Source organism: Crassostrea angulata, chromosome 6, assembly GCF_025612915.1.
Source record: "Crassostrea angulata isolate pt1a10 chromosome 6, ASM2561291v2, whole genome shotgun sequence".
NCBI lineage: Eukaryota > Metazoa > Mollusca > Bivalvia > Ostreida > Ostreidae > Magallana > Magallana angulata.
The window spans coordinates 57,534,685-57,561,601 of NC_069116.1; the positions used below are offsets into that span (position 1 = coordinate 57,534,685).

A 26,917-nucleotide genomic window follows, 5' to 3' on the forward strand; every position below is an offset into this window, starting at 1 on the left:
CCAATACAAGTATAGATTTGAAAACTTTTCTTAAATATTTATTTTCAAAGCACATAGACATTAACAAGTTTACAAAATTGATTGAAAATAAGTAGCAATTTGTCATGATTTAAACATATGAAGTCAAAGAAAACAAAGCTCACTGAAATGAGGCATCACCTGTATAAGAACACCATAACCATATATCAAAATCAAACAAATTGACGCAAACGTAAACAGAACACTTCATCATATTTATTTCATTTCAATATCGACAACAAAAAATATTTTCCGGCGGCCGTTAATAGTAATACCTGCTGCCAGAAGAAATTTGCTTTCGGGTAATCTGAAGCTACACGTACTACTATATTACACATCAAACGTTTGATTTCTATGAACATCAGGATAGATAATGACCATTATTTAATTTATTCTACAACCAACTCCAAGACTCAAACCCACTTTTAACCGCTCGGCAACATTTTTCTGCTCTAGCATTTAAATAATATCAAGTATCTAACTCCGTGTTTAAAGCGAGTAATATACTTCGTAGACAGGCTTACATCAACAATGCAAGAGTGAACACGATATAACTTGTATTTACCAAGATAAAGCCTGGAACTTTTTACGTATTTCAAAAATATTTTTCTCCTCCAACATCCGAAACGTATGTCCTGGATATAGTATTTTAAGTGTTTAAGTGCATAACTATCACACTATGCATTATCTATCCAAGTTTGTCAAAGATAGGACCGGGACCAGCATAAATTTAAAATTGTACTTCAAAGAATACCTGCATCGAAAGTATGGTGATGATAAGACCGGTATTTAAGCTGCATGGTCCGATTTTTTACCTATTACAGTATCAATAAATATGCCATACAAACCAATTATCTTAGAAAATTATAGACTCTCACTCATTTACACCAGCAGAATCGGTCTCTTTTCAAAGTTAGAAATATTCAAAGTAAAAAAAAATGATATTTTTAATGGGCATACTAAAAAATCCCAAAACAATCTGAATCATGGGAATGTTTAGGAGAGGGAACCGTTTGGTTTTTTCCTCCGAATGATAAAGTTTTTTCAAAAGTTATGCATCGATTGTAAACATTAAGCAAATTTCAAAAATATATGTTAACAAAACGAACACAGATTAATTTTTGATTTGCCAAAACATTACGGCCTTTATCTAGAGAGATGTCAAAGTCCAAATACAATCATTGCCGCCTCGACTTCAGGAATGAATTTTATTACAAGCCGAAATAACGCGGTACCCTTTTGTGTCGTTTGTTTTTAAAGATCTTGTAAAATTTTGTACATTTTTTTTTCATTGAAATATGGATTATTTGACAGGGAAGACTACTGCAATATCTTTTATTATACACATACTTAGCATTGTTGGGATAACAATAAGAACCACTTAGAATTTTTTTTTTGTCATACGAGCTTAACTGTTCTCATTGCTAGGAATGACGCAAAAGGTACAGGACAAGCTCCCCTTCTTCGTCTCATTGACTTAAAACGATTTCTTAATATGTATCATATATGCAAGTTATAAGGTTTCCAAAGATAATATATGATCAAACGTTTCATTTTTGGGGGTCAGTAAGTTTCCTTTATACAGAACACTGACATTGCTCAAAGACGTGTGTCTTCTTCTTCGTAGTAAGATGAGATTAAATGGTCTTCATTTTCATTGCTAGGAAATTCATGGTTTATGTCATCAAGTTCCACAACTTCTTTAGCTTCAGTGGTTTCTCTATCTTTTTCGTCACTTTTGTTTTTAGCTTCAGTATTCAATTCGTCTTCATCTTCAGTTTCAAAAAGCTTTTTAGGAAAAGTTTCTTCAGAGTCTTTTTTTAGTTTTTGTACTTTAGTTTCTTCATTTTCAATGCAGACACATTGCATTTTTAACCAGGTTACTTCTACATTGTCACTTTTTGACTCTTCCAATATGGCACAACATTTACAATATCCTTTATCGTCTAAAGGACAATTGCAACAACCACAGAAAAACATGCATAACCACCGCAACAAGAAGTACCTTGGCTTGTATTCACAGTGGTCTTTAAGTACTTTTGGTTTGTTAATTGACAATTTTTTTTAATCATCCGGATATAATGCTCGGAACCAATTAAATACACCTTTTGCGCACTTTGAATGTTCTTTTTCCTCATCAGTAAAAAACTTTTTTTCAAAAGTTTTATTTTCAGTATCGTTTTTGGCCTTAATCCGGTCGAGTTCTTCTTTGATTTCATTTTCCTTCATGTGAACACGGCTTGTAAAGTCTGTCATTAATAATGCCTCTACAAGGCGTGGTGGCCCAAACAAAAAAATTAGAGAGATTATGGTAGTCAAATCTGGCTGTGCTCCAAATGTTATATAACCCACATTTTGCATGGTATCATATATGATAGCAAAAAACAGGAGAGAGAGCATTATTTTCACAAATAAGTAAAACAGTTCGTTAGAAAGTGGGAAGTGTTTTGAAACGACTTGGTCAAAATGTTTGATTGGAATACTGTTTTGCTCTTGAATTTCAAGAGTTTTCTCCAAAAGACTTCTATAAAGTTTTATAAATTGATAAACAAACCTAGAAATATATATAACGACAGATGTGAAAAAAATGATGTATATATAAAATTGAATTGGAAAATGAGGCACCGCCAAAAACAATGTGAAAATAAAAAATTGTATTACATAGCTCAAACCATAGAAGAAAATATTGAATGAGTACATGTAAATCAAAGTAAGAATAGCAATGAACGATATGTGATAAATAAACTGACAACAAATACAACATTTATTTTTACGTCTACAATCATTCTTTTTCGAAAAACTATTTTCCTCAATTTCTCCTCTCCCATTATCTTCTTCATTGTCATTGTTCCCCAATTCTGCGCTTCTATCTTCAATTCCGTTGATTTCGTTTTGCTCATTAACTTCACAAGTACATTTTCTGATACATTTGATAATAAAAAAACGTTTGACAAAGAATACATATACATTAGAAACTAAAGGACAAAACGTACTGCATAACACAAGGCCTATATTAATTGGAAAACAGAGTATTGGTTGTAGATAGAAATATAATATAATTTTTACATATTTCATAAAAACATTTGTAACATTTGCAATTTTTATCTTCATATTGACCGACACTATTAATAAAAAATATTTTGGACCAAAAGGAATAAGAAAGAATGAGGGATAATTTTCGAATTTTGAACGATACCATGTGTTTTGTTTGATCACTTTGTTCTTCGTCTTGTTTTCTCTGTTTTTCATCTTCTGATAAAAATATGGAGACTTCCACTGTCTTCAAAAACATTCCACAATTAATAAAATTAGTGAAGTAAAAAAAAATGAAGTCATCCAAAGTTCCATTAGAATTCAGCAGAACACAAATATTGACCACCAGAAAATGAAATAATCCTAACGCTATACATACTATGCAATTGCTATAGATATTTTCAGCATGCTGAAAACTTTGATTATCATTTGATGACTTTAATAAACAGTTACAATCATTATAAACATAAGATTTTATTTCATAAATGACACTTGTTAGGACTGTTACAAATATTATTATACGCACCGTTGCCACGTACTTATTATTTCCCGCGAAAAGAATTCGCTTATAAGCAACAGATGGACTTTAAGGAGACTCGGACATATAATAAGAACCTTGAACCATTTTCCTATCTTCTATATAAAATGCAGATTCTATTGCAAGTGGATAGAAGCAATAGATAAAAAATATTATACCGAGCGCAGCGAGAGGCGGGCGAAGCCCGCCTCGCGAAGCGAGGATTAATGGTAACACGTATATATAAGAAAATCAGTGAAAAATGAAAGTTGAATCAGGGGTACTAAGGCCAAAAAAAATTTCTTCCAGCCCTGGGCGCCGCCATCTTGGCAGCCATTTTGTTTTTAAAAAGTTAGTTCGATCATTGATTGATCAGTACTTATCGAAGTTTGTTGCCCCTAAACTCGATTAAATAAGTTCCAGTGTTTCAATAGAAGGTAATTTGAATTAAAAGAAATTAAAAAGGAAACCAGATAAGTTTCAATAGTGCTTCAATCAAGAAACTCGACTAGTTCTATGTATGTCTTATCAAATTATCAGATGGAAAATAAAAACATTAACTGATCTTTTAGATACTGAATAAAGTATTCAATTTTGTTATCGCGTTATTTATATGAATCAAATTGATACTCAATGAAAGAAGAAATTTAAAAAAAAAATTCGGAATAACGTCACTCTCTTCGGCTATTTCCGAAGACAAAACGTGTACGTTTTACGTCTGAAACATGACGTCATAATGTAGACTGAGCACGCGACGTTTACTTAAACTTTAGCTAATGATTTGAGAAGGCAACCGGACGGATCCTACTGCATACATGCCAACTTTTGAAAATCTCCATGGGGGATTTTACGCGCGACGACATTTTCCTTGAAGGAAATTTCGCGGCATTTTGTCGTGTAATTGCTTTGTATAAACAATTGAACTCTTAGAAATTCATCTGTTTCTTTATCTATTTATCATTATCCTAATGTGTTTATCAAACAATCTCCTCTTTCATATGAAATCATAAATAAAGTTCATAACTTTATTTTCATATATTAAATCAATCTTTAAAATCTCCACAAACAATAAATAGTATGGTTTAGCAGTTCAAAAAGCACTTAATTCTGCAACGCAGTTGGCAAACAGGACCTCTGCTCTTGTGACATCTACAAAATAAAATGAATAATTAATTAAATTAAATATTAAAAAGCATTTATGGGTCAAGTTGCTAAAGAAAGTGAAAGAAAGTATTTATAATTGTTTCCTGGCTTAAAATTCTTTAGAAATTTTATATACTAGCTTATTAAAAAATTTAGTTACCTTCATCTTGCTCCAATTTTGATTTCACAAACAAGTTGGTAGCAGCAGGTGGCTTGATGGATGGCTGTTTTCGTGTTCTTTGTAACATCATTCATTCCACCATGGTCTACCCTAAAATCCCTCAAAATAAAAAACAATTGTTAATCATAAAGTTTACCATATCTACAATATTCTTCTTGTAGATAATGTATTAATTTAGCTATCAATCTCTCCTTGTGTCATGTGTACACAATAGAATGTACCCTGTCAATAGATATATTTAGTTGTACTATATATAAGTTAAACATACCTATTGCACGGCAATATACATGGTTGTCATCCAATTACGATCCCGATAGTCATCACGAAAATCGGGAATCTGCCTCCCGATATTGGGATGAAAGTTTCGTTTTCTTTGGTGGTGTAACCCCATTCTTGTCGAAGTTTGTGTAAAAAGTGTGACATTTCGCTATCCATCCCGATACTTCCCGATTAATTACTATCAAAACATGCTCCTCATTAGGTTTGCAAGCACCCAGACACAGGTAGCGTACAGGTAATTACACCAATTCACACATCCCGATATACACACACGCGATACAGGTGAACAGCAATGGCGGTCATAATCCCGCTTTTGGATTGGTTAGCGTAGACAAGCAGCGCGGGATTTGAAATTTTAGATGGAAATCGGGACTTATTGTCGTAAAACGGGTTGGATTTTTTCAGAATCGGGATTTCGGGGTATTTTGACAATCCCGATCGGGATATCGGGATTTGTATTTTTGACGACGTGAAATCGGGAGAATCCCGCAAAAATCGGGATAGTTGGCATGTATGCTACTGTGTGCGTTTCAAATAAATTTTGTTCTACAAAAATCAAACTGCACTGTGTTAAATCTGCGCTCGGTCCAACGGTCACACCGTTTACATATTAAAGATAACTATGTAGTTTACATATGACTTCTCTACCACCACAGCTGTGTTGTTGTCTGTATAGCACCAGAATGGATACCCAAGTTGAACGGCGGAAAATTCGCTGACCCTTTTATCAAACGAGTCAATTTCAAGCTTTGAATGGCATATGTACCCTTCAGATGTGTTTATAATGGCGTTTTCCGTGACTGAACTGTTTCTCTGTACAACCTTTGAAATATGTTGAGCCAAGTAGGAGTTGAAATGGTGCTTACAAGCTTCAGTAAGATTCCCATTGTTTATTTTCACTTCTAAGGAACCTTGTTTAGCTTTCAGAAGACCAAAGCTGAAAACATCCACATCTTCAGGATACACAGGCAATTGTGCCTCACGTGAAATTAACGTGAATTTCACGTGAGGCACAATTGCCTGTGTATTCACGTGAATTTCACGTGAAAAGAGCACTCACACGAAATTCACGTGAAATTCTTCACGTGAAATTCACGTGAATTTCACATATGTAAACTAGTACACATGCACCGGCATGCTTTTCATACCTTAGAATTTTTTTTAGCCTCTCCAATGATTTCTTTGTAAAAAAATTAATTAATTTGGTTTCAATTTTATCATGGTTAAAGAAAGCATTTTACATCCCATCAAAATGTATAATCAAAACAAAAAACAAATGTCATCTTATATGTATAAATTTTATTTTTCCTACGTAAAATTTAATAAAAAATTGTTCTCCTTCACTCTCAGTCATGATCATCTTCACTCTCAAAGTCAACCTCGTGCACCTAAAATTCAAACGGATAATTATAATATATATCAAGATACTAATATGATATCATAATCATGAAACAGGATGTAATATTTTGTACTGTGTATTGTACATACATCTAAAGCTTCTCATATCTCTCAATCCGCTTTTCCTCTCGGGCTTGGAGTTTCTCCCATTTAAGAGGATCTTCATCTGAGTCTATCCTTTCCTTGTGCTCTTTCAATTCAACCCAGAAATCCAAGGAGACTGGTTCCCGACCTCTGAGTTTTTTAAGGAGCTTCTTCTCATGGCAGAAGGAGCGCTGAAAATAGATTTTAAAAAATCAATATATTTAACAAGTATACATACATTGTGTTTTTTGGTTCATGCATTTTAATGTTGGATGTCGTAGTCAATTTGATCAAGGTACAGCAATTTTGGTGATCAGACATATATTAATACAGTGTATATAGTAAATAACATAAATAAATAATAATTACCAAAATGATGGTCATCTTGATAATTTCCAAGTTCACAGCATCTGTGAACTTGGAAAAGATGGTCCTGGCCAGTTCTGCCAACTGCATTGCCCCCACATCTAATTTTTCTGAAAGCAACTAAAAAAAACCAAATCTATTTATGAAAATGTCTTACAACACACCATCAAGCCAATTTGTTTGTATGAACTTCTCAGCAGCTTAGACATCATATTCATGACATAATAATCATTACTATACAAGCTTATGGTTCTACAGAAATACAAGCATAACACACTTTTATAACATGTCTTCATTACTAATTATATTTTTATTGCAGATGATCCACAACATCACTGTTTCTTATTATGATTATCATTCCTTGGAATGTGGCCATTTGTCTGAACAAATTTGAGAACCCTTAAGAATTCAAATTTTGTTCATAAAAGTGATCCCTTTTGCATTTATTCAATATGGGCTAAAAACTAAAATGATGTAAAATAAATTTAAATGTTGACCTTGGATTTGGTCTGTGCCCTGAAGTCAACGAACTTTCTTGCCGCATACTTTCGAACACTTCTGAGAACTACAGGAAGATCAGCGGTTACCCCGTTCTTTTGAAGAAGTACTGTCACTTTAGCCTGTAGTAATAAAGATTATAGTAAATGTAGTGCAGAGTACTCACTTTAAGTAATTTATTCATGCACAAATAAAACAATAATTAACTAATACATTTCATAGAAATTGATAATTTGTGTTATTTATCAGACATGCCTATCAGCTGATTACTTAATATAATTGCCTGCTTAATTTACTTTTCATTAACTTACTTTTAATTCTGTGTCTGGATTGACTGGGAATAGCATGATAGGGAACTTTTTCTTCAGGTGTTCAACAAGAGGGGCCTTTGATAAATAATGAGTATGAAGAAATTATTAATTCAATTTGTTTTGATCATAGACTATATGAGAGAGAGAGAGAAAAACAGAGAGAGAGAGAGAGAGAGAGAGAGAGAGAGAGAGAGAGAGAGAGAGAGAGAGATATACCTCTATGGGTGATTTCTCTACAGTAAATCCAGTAGTGTTTGGACTTTGCTTATTTGTGTTCTTAGACAGTTCCTCTTTTAGTTCTTTTAATTCCTGTACTATAATAAATTAAAAAAACAAATCAAATTCATTGAAAACAACAATTTTGAATCAAACTATTTTCAGAAAAAAGGAGATATTTTCCATGCATGATGAATGAAATATTTAGAGTTATGCGCACGTACAGACACAGAGAGAGAGAGAGAGAGAGAGAGAGAGAGAGAGAGAGAGAGAGAGAGAGAGGGGGGATAGAGAGAAAAAAATTATCCGTAATTCTTTTTTAATATAAATATATATACATACAGACTTGTTTCAGAAGTTTTGTGTTTTCAACACAGCCATGGCAGGAATTCGAGGCACCCGAATGTCTGCTTAATAGTCTTGGGCTCGGGGGCTCCGAGTCCGAAAACATTGTCTCGCTGTTCTCTATTTTTTTTTGGCTATCCTATAATTTTAATAATACCGAGCGCAGCGAGAGGCGGGCGAAGCCCGCCTCGCGAAGCGCGGATTTATGGTAACACGTATGTATAAGAAAATCAGTGAAAAATGAAAGATGAATCAGGGGTACTAAGGCCAAAAAAAATTTCTTCCAGCCCTGGGCGCCGCCATATTGGCAGCCATTTTGTTTTTAAAAAGTTAGTTCGATCATTGATTGACTGGTACTTATCGATGTTTATTGCCCCTAAACTCGATTAAATAAGTTCCTGTGTTTCAATAGAAGTTAATTTGAATTAAAAGAAATTAAAAAGGAAACCAGATAAGTTTTAGTAGTGCTTCAATCAAGAAACACGACTTGTTCTATGTATGTCTTATCAAATTATCAGATGGAAAATAAAAACATTAACGTCAAGGAACTGTTCTTTTAGATACTGAACAAAGTATGCAATTTTATTACAGCGGCATTCATATGAATTAAATTGATGAACAATAAAAGAAGAAATAAAAAAAAAATTTGGAATCACGTCTCTCTCTTTGGCTATTTCCGAAGACAAAACTTTTTACGTCTGAAATATGACGTCATAATGAAGACTGAGCACGCGACGTTTAGTTTAACTTTGACAAATGGTATGAGTAGGCAGGCGGATCCTACTGTGTGCGTTTTATCATACAAAAATCAAACTACATTGTGTTAAATCTGCGCTCGGTCCAACGGTCACACCGTTTACATATTATACTTAAAACCAAATATATGTTCAGTAGTAATAGCGAGCGCAGCTCGCCGGCGCGCAGCGCCGGCTAGCGAAGCGAGCTCTAAGAACCAGTGTGCGCGGGAAAAAGAACGAGCTAAACCTACAGTTCATCAAACAAAATTTTTTGTCTACGTCCCATAATGCTCTCTAATGTTTTCACCCGTGGTGCTATGCCAAAAATGGCCGATTTTTAACTCGCAATTTACGGTGTCTTAAGGTTTGAAGACACGTTTAGAGTACCGCATATGCTTTGGCGAGACTCAAGAGATTTGTTACTTGCTTCCATAACTTCGTATTGAGTCAATATATGTAAACAAAGACGAACAAAGTTATGAATGACGTCACAGTGCTCTCGCGCTATATTTCCCGCGATAAATTTAGAGGTGGATCAAACATCTGTAATGCGTGTCTTAGCTATTTCAGTATAGACTGCGATACCTGTCTTATTGACATATGATTTGTTCTTTTTTTAATATAGAGATTATTTAAATATATACTAGCAAGAGCCATACTTTACTGTCATATCGATTCATTTTTAAGCTAATTGCGCATGCATGTATGATGTACAGTACGCAGGTAAGTATATGAGTAGGGAGGAAAATTCAATAGGATATTTTGAACTAAATAAAAAGGAATAAAGAGAAAAAATAAACAGTTAAAAAATTTATGTAAATATTGCATATAGTCAAACCATTGAATTTAAAAGTGGGAAATTACACACCTACAAACAGGGACCAGGCTCTCTCTCTCTCTCTCTCTCTCTCTCTCTCTCTCTCTCTCTCTCTCTCTCTCTCTCTCTCTCTCTCTCTCTCTCTGGAGAGGGATAGGGGGTTGCGCTGAATGTATCATGACCATTAAAATTAGTATTTTTGCCCCGGTTTACTTAGGCCTATAAAAAAAATTTGTGTGTTTAGGGTAACACTGATGAAAAAATAAGGTTAGGTAGGTCGGTTTTTTTTTTTATCATATTTTTTATGCATGAATCCTAAGAGTGTTTGTTTGTGTCATATTTAAAAATGGGTTTTTAATAGAAATGATATAAAAATCACAATCTGATAAAAACAGACATCTAAAAATGGTAGGATCGGGGAATTTTTGTAGGTTAGGTAGGGCTACCCTAAACACGCAACTTTTTTTTCTAGGCCTTATTGTAGAGAAATAATCTCTCAAAAATTCTTTGACGTTCGTTGATGCAAGGTACATGTATGTGTAATTCTTGCTGCGCTCGCCAGAACGGTAGCACCGTAAAACATATTAAGTTTTACGTGTGTGTTGAAAATACTAAATTGAGTATGGGTGTTTTTCACTATTGCTTTTTGATAAATTAATAGATCCTATATATATCGTTTATTTTTAACTTGGATTTTCCCTATGGGCGGAGCTTATGCAGTAAACAAAGGCATGCATATTCCTTCAGCGTAAAACAACAGCTAAAACTATGAATTTGATTATCCTGCTGATGAATTTTTTGATGTTTTTTTTATAAATAGTATATACATACCTCATACATATCTTTAATTTGACACTTCCACTCTCCCTTTCTTAATGTTGACAGTATTGTCTGCTTGACCTAGTTGTCGTCTGCAAATCTCGTGCAACGAGAATCTTACTCTTTAAAACGTTTCAAATATTCAGATAAGGGTTAATATTTTTCAAGGAGTAGATTGACGTCGATGAGCTGTCAAATATGTATCGGACAAAATTCAAGAAAAAAGAACGTTTCATTTGTGAATGCTGCGATTTTTCCACTGACCGATTTAATAACTACAAGCGACACTGTGAAACAAAAAAACACAGAGATTGTTTAGATTTAACAAATCACGAGGAAACTCTCTCAGTTAGCGATATTTATCAGGATCAGCGATCACAGGCCGATGTTGATCTGACAAGTTCTGATTCTACAGACTATGCTATAGACAGCGATGGCCCATCTTGTTGTGATTATATTGAAGATCACAGCGTCACTTCAGATTCTGATGAAACAAAGGGAAACAATTCAAAGCAAATGCAACACGAAGTTTTGGACGATGACGATGATGAAGAAATCGATACAAGGATTACGAACGACCAAGAGTCCGAGCCATCCGACTGGTTTCCATTCGAATCTAAGTTGCATTTTCTTTTAAGTGTTTTACACAGCTCTAAAACTCACCGAGTTGTAAGTATTCTCTCTCTCTCTCTCTCTCTCTCTCTCTCTCCTCTCTCTCTCGTTCAATATTGACATTTATATCGGACATTTTGTTTTAAAACACTTTTTCCCTACATTTTCAGAGTGACGAAACACTCTCATTTATTCTCTATATTTTGAGAGAGTGTTGTGTAAAAAATGTACCTTCATTGGCTAAAATCAAGTCATTTTGGACAGAAAATCTTAAACTGGATGAGATGATACAACAGGTAAATATTTTTATTATAATTTAAATTATAATTTATTAAATCCATTTGTTTAAGAAAAATTAAGAAAAAACTGGTTTTTTATATGAACATATACAAGTAAGTACATGTACATGTAGAAAAACATACATAATATATACATAATATATATTCTTGACATACACACACAGATATATACGGTATATTGCATGTAAAGTGTGTGGAAAGCTACTGCAGTTATAACACTGTAACACACACAGGGTACTGAGGGACCAGGCAAAATTTATCACAATGATGGGACCTGAACAAATTAAAATATCCATTAAAAAAATTGACATGTCCCATGGCTTTCACATTGAAAAAAATATGTGTCTCATGCCTTTACCCTTTTATTGTATATATGCATCAAAAATGTAGAACCGCATGCAAAGTTTGAACATTTTTCATGAAATTCTTATTGGTTTCCAGCTACCCTGCATGGTGTGTTTGATTTTTTTTAAATTTAAGGCAGGCATCACACTTGTAGGTTTTACTGTTTTAGCATGGTTTAATTAAAGGAGACTGAAATCAGAATAGATATTAAGATAATCACTAAATATGATTGTTAGCTTCCTTTTTCATGGAAACAAGAAACCACATGCAGGACGGCATGTCTATTTTTAAATAAAAATGCTACAAATCATCCAATTGACCAAAAAGGAGCAATTCTTAGCATCAATGATGATTATTCCAAATATTGTGAGAAATAACTCAAGGAAATTGCCACAAGTTTCATAATATTAGGTACCGTAAAATATTTCAAACTATTGCTTTTTATGAAAATCAAAAGATAGGGGGAGGGTATACATGTAAGGGTTAACAGGGAATTATTTGAACTTGGAATAATTATAAATCCTGGAATTTAAGTAAATTTTGATATCAGGTGTAGTACCTGATCACTTACTTAGTTTTGCTGTAAAATTTCAGTTTTCACTGTAGTACATGCTGTCTAACCAAGTAACTGGGTGAATGTATATACAGGATGCTTCATACAAGTAATTAAAGATAAATAATGGCTAATCTGTTTATTTGGTTAAGTTCATGTTTTAATTTCATATTTTTATTGTTCTTTTTCAGTCGAAGTTGTTATTTCTTTAATAATTTGCTATTTATGCAGTGTTTCTAGTGTCATGCTATTGTATATGAGGGTGTCTCAGGGGGGTTAGTCAATTTTTGCTGCCTGGCAGCAACTAACCCATCTGCGCATGCGTCGTATTTTCTCGCTTAATTCCGTATTTTTCTGCAGTCAAACGGTAATAATCCGTAATCCCTCGAATGTCGTCATTAAATTAAAGCTACGACTCCACTGCTATCGCAACATTTTCCTTCCGAGGTCTAAAATCTAGGGTACACATTGTCAACAACGCACGGTTTCAGCCCCCATTAAATAAAGACTTCGGCCAAAGAAATGACACCCCGGCAACCGAATACATACCGATGCGTATTCCGCAAGACGACAGCAAACAGCAACACTTGTTTTCACAATCGTAACAATGTTTTTAAATCGCGAAATGACCAGACAAACGCCACGATGTAAACACTAGAACTTACAGCACCTTCCTCATGCAGACTACCACTCATCGACGTCACGTTGTAAAATACTACGTCACGGGTACATTGTTTTCCCGAACTTTCTAAATCTAAAGCAAACCTTGCGCCTTGTAAGTAATATAAGACATACAGTCTTTATTAATAACCACACGTACTTTTAATTTGTTGTAAAACGTTCTTTTTTACCCATACAAATAAATGTCACAAGAGGAAATCGAACTGGAAAGTACAAAATAAAGAAATCGGACTTCGAAGTTTGAAGATCCATGATCCGCACCCGTGTTTCAGCTCCAGCTAAGAGGTGCATTTTTAGTGTGCAAGTGGAGAGTTTTCAAGCCGCTGTGACGTCATTTTTCACAACCTTATTTCATACAGATATATTCAGTGATCAGAGTTTAAGAGATCAGAGATCAATGAAATAGCACACGTATTGTCATCGTACAGATATAGGAAAAGTACAATTTTCATTTATGGGATGTTTTTTTATAGAGTATATATTTCTATACTCGGTAATTTCTCTGCACACAGGCATTAAAAAAAAACACATCATCATTTGCACAAATGCAAGCTTTCCTGTAATGCATGTACGTATGTAATGCTTTCACATGCAATATTTATCCTATGTCGCTGTTGTATAACGGTATACTAGTATATAGCAGATGTAATATGCATGTTTATAAATACCTCCATTTTATTTCCACCATACTGTACAGTTGTGTAATGATATTTCATTTGGACGTCGGAAGCAAAGAAAAAATATACGTTAAAAAAGGATTGTGTAAAGTTAAATAAAGTTTGATAGTTTACTAATTTAAATTTAAATAAATGAAAATGGGGTGCTCACTCCTCTTTTCTTTTTCTTTGTTTCCGACGCTCGCTCTCTCTCTCTCTCTCTCTCCTTCCTCTCTCTCTCTCTCTCTCTCTCTCATTGCAATTTTTCTATGCACTGCCTGTGATTATGTAGTATATGCACCCTCTGATCCTTAAACACCCTCTGTAGTATGCTAGCTAGCTTTGTAACATAACTGCATGGTGTGCGCTTTTGTGCACATGCGTATGGGTCACTAACCAGCTAATCCAAGCACTATGGACACTGGGGGTTCTAGCTAGTGCTAACAAATCTATTAGAAATGTTCAAAGTTTTGAGTGATTTAAGTCTTATCAAATTTGAAAAATATTTCAATCATACACACAGAGAATACAAGTGGTGCACCGACGTAGACAATTGATCTGGGAAAAAATATGGCATTGCCTGGCGGATCCTGAATAACACTAATGGTTCTACCGCATCTAGAGTAACCCATTGTCAATTTTCTTTAAAGATTTGGCATTATTATGGGTTTTAACTCTTTAGAATATCTTTATTTTGGAAAAATAGATGAATTCGCATGATAGAAATCTTGGTACCAGTACTTATTTTTAAAGTAAAAAATTGACAGATGACGTTAAATATAGGCCTACTTGCCTAAATAAAGTATTTTCTTCAGTTAATTAAGGTGAAAAAATCATTTTACTTTTTATTGATAAAGTTACAATTTTGCTAAAACGGACTCAATTTGTACAGCAAATTCCAGAAAATTAAATTATAAGGAATGAACTCAATATCTACCTAAGTTATACTCGTATAACCTGGGTTGGAGCAATTTACGCTTTTTTATAATCCGCTTCGCGGATTATAAAGCGTAAATTGCCCCAACCCAGGTTATACGAGTATAACTTGGGTAGACATTGAGTTCATTTCTTAAATAATCAATTCCGTAAGAAATAGAGGGAATCATAATTGATGGACGTAAATATTTTTTATTGTGAGAAAAATATGTAACGTCAGGTGTCTGTGTTCTATAGTAGAAAAGTTCCACTTCGTATGATGTCTTCTTTGTATTGTTTTCTTCTTTGTATTGTTGTATTAACTTTGCATAATAATTCGATCCTCGTTCAATCAAAACTTTGAGCTTTTTGAAAGCATGAACTTCACGGACTTATAAACCCCACGACCAAACCTCCAAGTTAGTAGTTGTAGATACTTGTGCTAAAGTAACTTTCACATATTCATGGAGTAGGTTATCTGTTCATATATTTTTTTCCTGCCATGCCACCACCTCCATAGTGCGTATGAAAAACCATATAAAGCCTTTTACTTTTTATGTTTACAATTTTAATACGTAAATTATTAATATTGTTAACCAGAACGCACCCGCTTACATATGTATAAGTAGTTCTGCAATGCTATCCAAAGTCTGTCCCGATATATTTAAGCAGCAAATTTTGGCTGGTTTTGATTAAAAATACATATACCAGTGAAAGGTATGAAAGAACTGAAATAAAAATTGATGAAATTGAAAACATCCAAGATATTTCATTTATCATTATCATTTTTCACTCGGAAAAATTAAGAGGAACAAAAAATAAATGATTTCTTATAGAATTTATAACGGGGAATCTCCATTCACTCGGAATGCCTCACACAATTTTTCAGCGTTATCATCCTGGTCTGTTGCAAAACAAAAATCACATTTGGCCGTGTATTGAAACCTCAAAAGTTAAAAAGCGGGGGAGGGGGGGGAGGTCAAAACAGGAAATGAATATTTCTCATTACTTACGGTTGAATAACACATGATCACAAAATGACTGACCGCTGATCGAAACGACATTTCGTTTTATAAAAGGATTTTATGGACTGAAACATGTAATTTGTCTTACTCCAAAGCCGAGTGGATAACGTGTCGGACTTGTGATCCGAACACCCCGAGTTCGAATTCCGCAGGGGCTTTTGTTGTTACTTACTGGAATAATTATTTTAGATATTCATTTTTTATCCCAAAATTTGCAAATTTTTCGCTTATTTGATATTTGTACAGTTTATTTATAATTTTATCTTTCATTATCAAAATATTTCCTGTTAATTTGAGTGATTTTTTCAAGGTGTGTCATTCCACCTTAATCAAAGTTGAATGAATATCGTTTGAACCCTTAGGTGTTTATAATAAATATCGAGTAACTAAGCAAAATGAGAACCAATGATGTCTTGAGACAGAGTTTATAGCTACTTTCACATCCGCATGAAACACACACACGAAATATCATTCCTTTCAAGAATAAGAAATTCTGTAACTGCTAAGAATACCGTGAAAGGGGTGTGCATGTAAACAATTAAGAAAGTTCATGTACAACACAACATTTCAAACCTCCTTGAATACGAGATCAACTTCCGGGGACGGCAACTGATATGATTGTATTACACATTTACCATCTATTTAGCATGCTGATAAATTATCCCCACTATTAATCACGTATCCTATTATTTTCTTGATCTTATTTCGAGCAAACGACACAGTACCGAAATTTCAGAATTAAAACTTCAATGAGATACTAGTAATAAAACAAAAAAGATTTCATCAAATCTTTTTTGTTTTAAATTAAGCATATGTACATGTACACTACAAGAGCACATTTTCATTGCTGAAGACTACATATATTATGTATTTTTTTTTTACTAGAACTAAACAATTAACAATAGGTAAATATATATTACCCGCACTTGCCTCAATGCACGTGCACTCTAGTCAGGATCTTACTGACAAGATTCACGTATCCTATTATTTTCTTGATCTTATTTCGAGCAAACGACACAGTACCGAAATTTCAGAATTAAAACTTCAATGAAATACTAGTAATAAAACAAAAAAGATTTCATCAAATCTTTTTTGTTTTAAATTAAGCATATGTACATGTACACTACAAGAGCACATTTTCATTGCTGAAGACTACATATATTATGTAGTTTTTTTTTTACTAAAACTAAACAATTAACAATAGGTAAATATATATTACCCGCACTTGTCTCAATGCACGTGCACTCTAGTCAGGATCTTACTGACAAGATTTACGAATCGGTTTAGAAAGTTCCCAAAAAGGTCTATAAATAAAACGTAATAATTTTATTCCCTCTCTTTATCCACCTGCATGTGATGGAGACGACCACTTTAAAGGATTTTAGGAAGTATAAGGAAACGGTTACAGTAATTTGAATCAGGTCGTCCATCCGATATTTTCAGACCGGAAGAGTATAGTTGGAATCAAGCAACATTTATTCTGAAAATGCGTTTGAATTATGCATGGTTGGATTATTTTTCAAATATGATAAAACTTGTTTTATATTTAACACTTTGAATATTTCAAATAGATTTGTTAGCACTAGCTAGAACCCCCAGTGTCCATAGTGCTTGGATTAGCTGGTTAGTGACCCATACGCATGTGCACAAAAGCGCACACCATGCAGTTATGTTACAAAGCTAGCTAGCATACTACAGAGGGTGTTTAAGGATCAGAGGGTGCATATACTACATAATCACAGGCAGTGCATAGAAAAATTGCAATGAGAGAGAGAGAGAGAGAGAGAGAGGAAGGAGAGAGAGAGAGAGCGAGCGTCGGAAACAAAGAAAAAGAAAAGAGGGGTTAGCACCCCATTTTCATTTATTTAAATTTAAATTAGTAAACTATCAAACTGTATTTAACTTTACACAATCCTTTTTAACGTATATTTTTTCTTTGCTTCCGACGTCCAAATGAAATATCATTACACAACTGTACAGTATGGTGGAAATAAAATGGAGGTATTTATAAACATGCATATTACATCTGCTATATACTAGTATACAGTTATACAACAGCGACATAGGATAAATATTGCATGTGAAAGCATTACATACGTACATGCATTACAGGTGCAAATGATGATGTGTTTTTTTTAATGCCTGTGTGCAGAGAAATTACCGAGTATAGAAATATATACTCTATAAAAAAACATCCCATAAATGAAAATTGTACTTTTCCTATATCTGTACGATGACAATACGTGTGCTATTTCATTGATCTCTGATCTCTTAAACTCTGATCACTGAATATATCTATATGAAATAAGGTTGTGAAAAATGACGTCACAGCGGCTTGAAAACTCTCCACTTGCACACTAAAAATGCACCTCTTAGCTGGAGCTGAAACACGGGTGCGGATCATGGATCTTCAAACTTCGAAGTCCGATTTCTTTATTTTGTACTTTCCAGTTCGATTTCCTCTTGTGACATTTATTTGTATGGGTAAAAAAGAACGTTTTACAACAAATTAAAAGTACGTGTGGTTATTAATAAAGACTGTATGTCTTATATTACTTACAAGGCGCAAGGTTTGCTTTAGATTTAGAAAGTTCGGGAAAACAATGTACCCGTGACGTAGTATTTTACAACGTGACGTCGATGAGTGGTAGTCTGCATGAGGAAGGTTCTGTAAATTCTAGTGTTTACATCGTGGCGTTTGTCTGGTCATTTCGCGATTTAAAAACATTGTTACGATTGTGAAAACAAGTGTTGCTGTTTGCTGTCGTCTTGCGGAATACGCATCGGTATGTATTCGGTTGCCGGGGTGTCATTTCTTTGGCCGAAGTCTTTATTTAAAATGGGGGCTGAAACCGTGCGTTGTTGACAATGTGTACCCTAGATTTTAGACCTCGGAAGGAAAATGTTGCGATAGCAGTGGAGTCGTAGCTTTAATTTAATGACGACATTCGAGGGATTACGGATTATTACCGTTTGACTGCAGAAAAATACGGAATTAAGCGAGAAAATACGACGCATGCGCAGATGGGTTAGTTGCTGCCAGGCAGCAAAAATTGACTAACCCCCCTGAGACACCCTCATATACAATAGCATGACACCAGAAACACTGCATAAATAGCAAATTATTAAAGAAATAACAACTTTGACTGAAAAAGAACAATAAAACTATGAAATTAAAACATGAACTAAACAAAATAAACAGATTAGCCATTATTTATCTTTAATTACTTGTATGAAGCATCCTGTATATACATTCACCCAGTTACTTGGTTAGACAGCATGTACTACAGTGAAAACTGAAATTTTACAGCAAAACTAAGTAAGTGATCAGGTACTACACCTGATTTCAAAATTTACTTAAATTCCAGGATTTATAATTATTCCAAGTTCAAATAATTCCCTGTTGGTTATATTTCTAAGTGATGTGATGCTATTATCATGATAATATCATGTAGATGTATGAAGCATTTGAATAAGGTTTCTTATCAAAGGAGGTAGAACAATTGACCTCTAACAGATTAAGTAAATATGCTTTTTTGAAGGAGAGCCCTATGAATCTGTGTTAAATAGGGGAGAGTGGAAGAATCTGTGTTAAATAGGGGAGAGTGGAAATGGTGGGTTCACTTAAATGGCCATATTTCTCTTAAACCTCAATGGAATTGGCAATATGAGGCATACCTTTTCTCAGAATTGCATAAGCTTTCTAATTTTAGGACAAGATATCTTTTCATAGAATGTTAGTGTAAGTTAAAGGTAGCGCAGTAGCAGTAGCAATAACAATGGGAGTAACTTACTCTTAAATGATTTTTTAAAAAGATTTTTTGTGTTTAAGAAATGAAATGTTTAAAAATGATAAATGTTTTTCTTGAGTTGAGAACTGTAATTCATTTAAAAAAATGTGCTCGTCCCATGGGTACTTAATACTAAAAAAAGTATTAACGCGCTTTACTCAATTTGTATGCACACACTGCTGCAGTTATGAGACAATGTCTTTCAAAAATAATGATTCAATGCTTAAATATATATATGATGTATTATTCCCTTGTATATTATTAGAATACAGATGAAAATGGGAATATCCATTGGATGGTCAAACCATCTGCGATGCTTCAAATGCTTATAGCAAATCCTAGCACTGCATAGAAAATAGACAGGTATTCACTTAAATTAAATTTCTTTGGTGAATTGTGGGATTTGTTGGTTGATTTATTTAGCTTAAAATTACATATACATTATTTTTTTTATATAACATGTATTTGTTCCAGATATCCAAATATCTTAAAAATCGGCACTCATAAAATCACAACACAAAGCTCTGCTGAAAAGTGGAAGGAAATGAAATTCCATTGGGGCAAAAGCAAAACAATGGATTTTATTTTGGGAGAGATTATTGAATTTTCCCACAAAGAGAAAACACTGTTGGGGAAAATTAGACAGTTCATGGTAAAGGAATGTGACCAGGTAATTAAATAATTCAATAATATTGTCAGACTCACATAATGTATCTCTTTGATCTCGGCAATAACTGTAGTAGATTTGTTCATATTTCTATATCAATTGTTTGGTATATCAAATTATTTACAGGAAAATGGTGAACTCTGTGTTGAAGTTGAGGAACTCAGAAAGGGTGATCACCCCTACTTTGAAGATTTGTTTAATGAAGAAGAAAATAGGTAACTGGACTATTAATATAATTAAGTGCCAAGCTCAGAATTTTTTATCATGCCCCCCGCAAACAAAGTAGAGAAACATTGGAAGCTCCTACTACACATACAGAGTTCTTATGACCTGAGGATGTGTCATTAACTTAATTGACCATGGGTCAGTAAAGCAGTTTAAGGTCATAGTTAAAAAAATGCATAATTCCTGTCTAGGCCATATCTTGTTATGGAAAATGATTAGAAGCTAAAATTTGACTCAAAGGTTATTATGTCTTGACCTTGAGCTTTGATCATTTGTGCAAGTTCAAGGTCAAGTTCAAGGTCACTATAAGAAAGAGATGCATCCAAGAAGTAATCAAGTTATTATTTGCGAGCTTGCTCAAAGTACCTCTAGTTTATCCAGATTTGTCATTTGCATATTAATATGGTTTGAAATATCTTTTTGCATGTAGAACTATTTGCTCTGATTTTTAAATTTTATACTTTTTAAAGGTGTTTGGTGATTATGAACAAATCACTCTGTGTCCCAATTGATAAATGTTCTAAGTACACAGTATCTCAGCCAATTGATGTGTACCTGAGAGAGGTTAATGATGGATATGAGAACTTCAATTTACTGTCAGAAGAGGTAAGCATTTGAATATCTACATATTATATATATATATATATATATATATATATATATATATATATATATATATATATATATATATATATATGTGTGTGTGTGTGTGTGTGTGTGTGTGTGTGTGTGTGTGTGTGTGTGTGTGTGTGTGTTTGTAAGCACCTGAATACCACTACACGAGTATGAATACACACATTTTATTCCACTACATTTTTTCTTCCCACTACATGCACCCGTGTAGTGGGAAGTAAAATCGTTCGGAAACGTTATTTCTCATCGTACTTGATTCAAAAAATATAAAATTGTACTATGTTTGGGTTTCCGGTGTGTATGTGGATTTTTTGACACTCATCGTGGAGTCCATAAGAGTACTTTACACACTTTCCTCCATTGGATATAAATAGCGCATGCGCAATCGGAACTTCCTACTCGAAGATGGAAATAATTGTTTACAGTAAGTATCATTTTTTCTTCGATATCTAGGGAATTATATCATTCTATTCTAATAGATAAATCTGGTAAACGACTATAACAAGGTCAGGCATTGTCTTTCCTGTTAAGTTTTTCACTGATAAGAGAACACGAGATCTAATTTTGACATCATGCGAATGCCATATTCATAATCAAAGAAGGGATCGTAACTTATTTAGAATTAAAATGTGTCTATTTTATTTCAAGATTTATTTGATTATGGAACAGATTATTACTTATATTTTAAGGGATATATCAGTACCTTCTTAGTGGCCGAAATTCGGCCCCATTCCTAATCAGAAATAGGTGATATTTCCTCAATTTAGCGGTATTTTTCCCAACTGGTTAACACTGAGTCTATATTTAATTCTTTTAAATTAATAATATGTATTAAAAGCAAAATATGTGATCTTTTAACCTCAATCAGCATAGCTTTTATCATAATACCTGTTTAAAAACATTCTGTAAACATTGCCAACTTTTAATCCTAATTTCCTCTATCTTTCTAAAAATCATAATGCTGTGTTCTGTGGAATCGTTATGCTGTTTCCACATACATGTACTTGATTGATATACCTTTTCAATTGTACAATTTCATTAAAAATACGGATGAATTACGTTGCATAATTATATTAATAGAAACATATTAGGAAAAGTTACTTTAAAAAAGTGATTTAGTAGGAAATACTGATTTTTATCATTAAAATGAAAAGTATGAGTTTTCTCATGGGGTAAATTTCAAAATAAATGATATTTACTTAAGCTAATGGTGATTATTTCTTAATATTAGTACGATCTGAGATAAATTTGGGTACAGATAATGATCCAAAAAGATTTAGAGGGTTTCCTAAGTGATTAAGTGTACAGATTGATTTAAGAACGTTAAAATGAAAAGTACAGGTTTCCTCATTGGGGTCTAAGTTCAATAGGAAAGGATTTTTGCTTAAACTATTGATGATTATTTCTTAACATTAGTGTAGTTTAGGATAAATTAGGGTACAAATATTGATTGAAAAAGATTTAGATGGTTTCCTAAGTGAATAAGTATACTGAATTCGTAACGTTTAAATTAAAATTATGGGTTTCTTCATGGGAGTCTAAGTTCAATAAAAAAGGATTTTTACTTCAACTAATGGTGATTATTTCTTAGTATTAGTGTAATTTAAGATAAATTAGGGTACAGATATTGATTTAAAAAATTTAGGGGGGGGTTTCCTAAATAAATACTATACTGATTTTAGAACGTTAAAATGAAAATTAAGGGTTTCCTTATGGAAGTCTAAGTTCAATAGGAAAGGATTTTTACTTAAACTAATGATGATTAATTCATAGCATTTGTGTAATTTAGGATAAATTAGGGTACAAATATTGATTGAAAAAGATTTAGGGGGTGTCCTAAGTGATCAAGTATACTGATTTTATAACGTTAAAATGAAAATTATGGGTTTCCTCATGGGAGTCTTAATTTAACAGAAAAGGATTTAACTTACACTAATGGTGATTATTTCTTAGTATTAGTGTAATTTAGGATAAATAAGGGTACAAATATTGATTGAAAAAGATTTAAGGGGTTTCCTTAGTGATTTAGTATATTGATTTAAGAGCGTTAAAATGAAAAATATAAGTTTCCTCATGGGGGTCTAAGTTCAATAGGAAAGGAATTTTACTTAAACTATTGATGATTATTTCTTAACATTAGTGTAGTTTAGGATAAATTAGGGTACAACTATTGATTGAAAAAGATTTAGATAGTTTCCTAGATGAATAACAATACTGAATTCATAACGTTTAAATTAAAATTATGGGTTTCTTCGTGGGAGTCTAAGTTCAATAGGAAAGGATTTTTACTTAAACTAATGGCGATTATTTCTTAGTATTAGTGTAATTTAAGATAAATTAGGATACAAATATTGATTTAAAAAATTTAGGGGGGGTTTCCTAAATAAATACTATACTGATTTTAGAACGTTAAAATGAAAATTAAGGGTTTCCTTATGGAAGTCTAAGTTCAATAGGAAAGAACTTTTACTTAAACTAATGATGATTAATTCATAGTATTAGTGTAATTTAGGATAAATTAGGGTACAAATATTGATTGAAAAAGATTTAGGGGGTGTCCTAAGTGATCAAGTATACTGATTTTATAACGTTAAAATGAAAATTATGGGTTTCCTCATGGGAGTCTAAATTTAACAGAAAAGGATTTGACTTACACTTATGGTGATTATTTCTTAGTATTAGTGTAATTTAGAATAAATTAAGGTACAAATATTGATTGAAAAAGATTTAAGGGGTTTCCTAAGTGATTTTGTATACTGATTTAAGAGCGTTAAAATGAAAAGTATGAGTTTCCTCATGGGGGTCTGAGTTCAATAGGATAGGATTTTTACTTAAACTAATGATGATTAATTCATAGTATTTGTGTAATTTAGGATAAATTAGGGTACAAATATTGATTGAAAAAGATTTAGGGGGTGTCCTAAGTGATCAAGTATACTGATTTTATAACGTTAAAATGAAATGTATGGGTTTCCTCATGGGTGTCTAAATTTAACAGAAAAGGATTTAACTTACACTAATGGTGATTATTTCTTAGTATTAGTGTAATTTAGGATAAATTAGGGTACAAATATTGATTGAAAAAGATTTAAGGGGTTTCCTAAGTGATTTAGTATACTAATTTAAGAGCGTTAAAATGAAAAATATAAGTTTCCTCATGGGGGCCTAAGTTCAATAGGAGAGGATTTTTACTTAAACTAATGATGATTATTTCTGAACATTAGTGTAGTTTAGGATAAATTAGGGTACAAATATTGATTGAAAAAGATTTAGACGGTTTCCTAAGTGAATAAGTATACTGAATTCATAACGTTTAAATTAAAATTATGGGTTTCTTCATGGGAATCTAAGTTCAATAAAAAAGTATTTTTACTTCAAAAAATGGTGATTTTTTCTTAGTATTAGTGTAATTTAAGATAAATTAGGATACAAATATTGATTTAAAAAATTTAGGGGGGGGTTTCCTAAATAAATACTATATTGATTTTAGAACGTTAAAATGAAAATTAAGGGTTTCCTTATGGAAGTCTAAGTTCAATAGGAAAGGATTTTAACTTAAACTAATGATGATTAATTCATAGTATTAGTGTAATTTAAGATAAATTAGGGCACAAACATTGATTGAAAAAGATTTAGGGGGTGTCCTAAGTGATCAAGTATACTGATTTTACAACGTTAAAATGAAAATTATGGGTTTCCTCATGGGAGTCTAAATATAACAGAAAAGGATTTAACTTACACTAATGGTGATTATTTCTTAGTATTAGTGTAATTTAGAATAAATTAAGGTACAAATATTGATTGAAAAAGATTTAAGGGGTTTCCTAAGTGATTTAGTATACTGATTTAAGAGCGTTAAAATGAAAAGTATGAGTTTCCTCATGGGGGTCTGAGTTCAATAGGAAAGGATTTTTACTTAAACTAATGATGAATATTTCTTACCATTAGTGTAATTTAGGATAAATTAGAGTACAAATATTGACTGAAAAAAAATTTAAGGGGTTTCCTAAGTGAAAACATACTGATTTTAGAACGTTAAAATAAAAAGTATATGGTTTTCCTCAATGGGGTCTAAGTTCAATAGGAAAGAACTTTTACTTATAAACTAATGGTGATTATTTCTAAGTGTTAATGTAGTTTTGGATAAATTAGGGTACAAATATTGATTGAAAAAGAATTAAGGGTTTCCTTAGTGATTAAGTATACTGATTTTATAACATTAAAATGAAAAGTATGAGTTTCCTCATGGGAGTCAAAGTTCAACAGGAATGGATTTTGACTTAAACCAATGGTTATTTTTTCTTAGTGTTTATGTAATAAAGTATAAATTAGGGATAAAAAATATTGACTGAAAAATATTTAGGGGGTTTCCGAAGTGAATAAGTATACTGATTTTAGAACATTGAATGAAAATTATGGGTTTCCTCATGGGAGTCTAAATTTAACAAGAAAGGATTTTACCTAAACTAGTGATGATAACTTTTTAGTATTAGTGTAATTAAAGATAAATTAGGGTACAAATATTGATTGAAAAATATTTAAGGGGTTTCCTTTGTGATTAAGTATACTGAGTTTAGAACGTTAAAATGAAAAGTGTGGGTTTCTTCATGGGGGTCTAAATTTAACAGGAAAGGATTTTACCTAAACTAGTGATGATAATTTTTTAGTATTAGTGTAATTAAAGATAAATTAGGGTACAAATATTGATTGAAAAAGATTTAAGGGGTTTCCTATGTGATTAAGTATACTGAGTTTAGAACGTTAAAATGAAAAGTGTGGGTTTCTTCATGGGGGTCTAAGTTCAACAGGAAAGGATTTTTACTTACACTAATGGTTATTTTTTCTTAGTATTAGTGTAATTTAGGATTAATTAGGGTCCAAATATTGATTGAAAATGATTTAAGGGGTTTCCTAAGTGATTTAGTTTACTGATTTTATAACGTTAAAATGAAAAGAATGATTTTCCTCATGGGTGTGCAAGTTCAATAGGAAAGGATTTTTACTTAAACTAATGGTAATTTATTGCATAGCATTTGTGTAATTTAGGATAAATAAGGGTACAAATATTGATTTAAATAAATTTAGGGAGTTTCCTTAGTGATCAAGTATACTGAATTTGTAGCGTTAAAATTAAAAGTATAAATTTACTCATGGGGTTCTAAGTTCAACAGGAAAGGATTTTTACTTAAACTAATGGTGAATATTTCTTAGTGTTAATGTAATTTAAGACAAATCAGGGTAAAAGTAAAGATCCAAGAATATTTATGAGGTTTTTAGAGTGAATAAGTAAACTGAATTTTTACCGTTGAAATGAAAATCATGGGTGTCCTCATGGAGGTCTATTTAGTTCAATAGAAAGGATTATTTTATATACTCACGGTGATTATTTCGTTGCATTAATGAACTCAACATGTAACCAATATTATTCTTCCTTTTTACATTTTCTTTTAGAGACTCAAAACCAAAAATTTTGTTTGCAAATAGTGACTGATGTGCCTTATGATGTAGATGTTGGATATTGTGCTTTTCCAGGTAATGAACAATTTTTTTCTTACTGTAAACAAACACATGCTTAAGGGAAAAAAAGAAAGAGGGATATAGAAGAGAAAGAAGCTTTATTTGTACTTAAGTGTCTATGAGTAATACTTTTACATTTGATCTGAGTGAGCTGAATTAAATTCTTTATATAATTATATATTACTGTATACAATATATATGATTATTAAGAAATTAAGAATGAACAATTAATTGTG

General features: G+C 32.5%; 3 protein-coding genes and 2 long non-coding RNA genes across 6 annotated transcripts in view; 3 read left to right on the forward strand and 2 right to left on the reverse strand.

Annotated features, from left to right (window-relative positions):
- Nucleotides 1–4,579: 4,579 nt before the first annotated feature.
- LOC128189250 (uncharacterized) lies at nucleotides 4,580–5,691 on the reverse strand. Its single transcript, XR_008244220.1, has 3 exons — nucleotides 5,161–5,691; nucleotides 4,872–4,991; nucleotides 4,580–4,717 (listed from the first exon to the last, which is right to left on the reverse strand). It is a non-coding gene; the product is annotated as an uncharacterized LOC128189250 (long non-coding RNA).
- A 582-nt stretch (nucleotides 5,692–6,273) lies between these two features.
- On the reverse strand, nucleotides 6,274–8,507 carry LOC128189247 (uncharacterized). 2 transcript variants are annotated; one of them, XM_052860785.1, is made up of 7 exons: nucleotides 8,387–8,507; nucleotides 8,045–8,142; nucleotides 7,829–7,903; nucleotides 7,517–7,639; nucleotides 7,023–7,139; nucleotides 6,660–6,844; nucleotides 6,274–6,559 (listed from the first exon to the last, which is right to left on the reverse strand). In XM_052860785.1, the coding sequence occupies exons 1-6, from the start codon at nucleotides 8,493–8,495 to the stop codon at nucleotides 6,662–6,664; spliced, it is 705 nt and encodes a 234-aa protein (XP_052716745.1). In that variant the 5' UTR covers nucleotides 8,496–8,507; the 3' UTR covers nucleotides 6,274–6,559; nucleotides 6,660–6,661. The 2 variants fall into 2 exon arrangements, with proteins under 2 accessions (XP_052716745.1, XP_052716744.1); XM_052860784.1 differs by having other exon boundaries at nucleotides 6,274–6,844; nucleotides 8,387–8,495.
- Nucleotides 8,508–10,537: 2,030 nt separating this feature from the next.
- Nucleotides 10,538–19,991, forward strand: LOC128187626 (uncharacterized). Its single transcript, XM_052858035.1, has 3 exons — nucleotides 10,538–11,431; nucleotides 11,545–11,670; nucleotides 19,905–19,991. The coding sequence occupies exons 1-3, from the start codon at nucleotides 10,961–10,963 to the stop codon at nucleotides 19,989–19,991; spliced, it is 684 nt and encodes a 227-aa protein (XP_052713995.1). The 5' UTR covers nucleotides 10,538–10,960.
- An 84-nt stretch (nucleotides 19,992–20,075) lies between these two features.
- LOC128189248 (uncharacterized) lies at nucleotides 20,076–21,160 on the forward strand. Its single transcript, XM_052860786.1, has 3 exons — nucleotides 20,076–20,309; nucleotides 20,433–20,521; nucleotides 21,002–21,160. The coding sequence occupies exons 1-3, from the start codon at nucleotides 20,184–20,186 to the stop codon at nucleotides 21,147–21,149; spliced, it is 363 nt and encodes a 120-aa protein (XP_052716746.1). The 5' UTR covers nucleotides 20,076–20,183; the 3' UTR covers nucleotides 21,150–21,160.
- A 215-nt stretch (nucleotides 21,161–21,375) lies between these two features.
- Nucleotides 21,376–26,917, forward strand: part of LOC128189249 (uncharacterized) — a 10,099-nt gene continuing 4,557 nt past the window's right edge. The window contains exons 1-2 of the long non-coding RNA XR_008244219.1: nucleotides 21,376–21,588; nucleotides 26,616–26,696. This is a non-coding gene — a long non-coding RNA (uncharacterized LOC128189249). The remainder of the gene's footprint in view (nucleotides 21,589–26,615; nucleotides 26,697–26,917) is intronic.

Excerpts from the sequence above, each read along its gene's own strand:
- LOC128187626 (XM_052858035.1), top strand. The coding sequence starts at position 10,961 with ATGTATCGGACAAAATTCAAGAAAAAAGAACGTTTCATTTGTGAATGC. Across the intron at positions 11,432-11,544 it reads GCTCTAAAACTCACCGAGTT|AGTGACGAAACACTCTCATT; the intron begins GTAAGTATTCTC and ends CTACATTTTCAG. Across the intron at positions 11,671-19,904 it reads TGGATGAGATGATACAACAG|AATACAGATGAAAATGGGAA; the intron begins GTAAATATTTTT and ends GTATATTATTAG.
- LOC128189248 (XM_052860786.1), top strand. The coding sequence starts at position 20,184 with ATGAAATTCCATTGGGGCAAAAGCAAAACAATGGATTTTATTTTGGGA. Across the intron at positions 20,310-20,432 it reads TGGTAAAGGAATGTGACCAG|GAAAATGGTGAACTCTGTGT; the intron begins GTAATTAAATAA and ends AATTATTTACAG. Across the intron at positions 20,522-21,001 it reads TTTAATGAAGAAGAAAATAG|GTGTTTGGTGATTATGAACA; the intron begins GTAACTGGACTA and ends TACTTTTTAAAG.
- LOC128189247 (XM_052860785.1), bottom strand. The coding sequence starts at position 8,495 with ATGTTTTCGGACTCGGAGCCCCCGAGCCCAAGACTATTAAGCAGACAT. Across the intron at positions 7,904-8,044 it reads TAGAGAAATCACCCATAGAG|GCCCCTCTTGTTGAACACCT; the intron begins GTATATCTCTCT and ends TATTTATCAAAG. Across the intron at positions 7,140-7,516 it reads GGGCACAGACCAAATCCAAG|TTGCTTTCAGAAAAATTAGA; the intron begins GTCAACATTTAA and ends GGTTTTTTTTAG.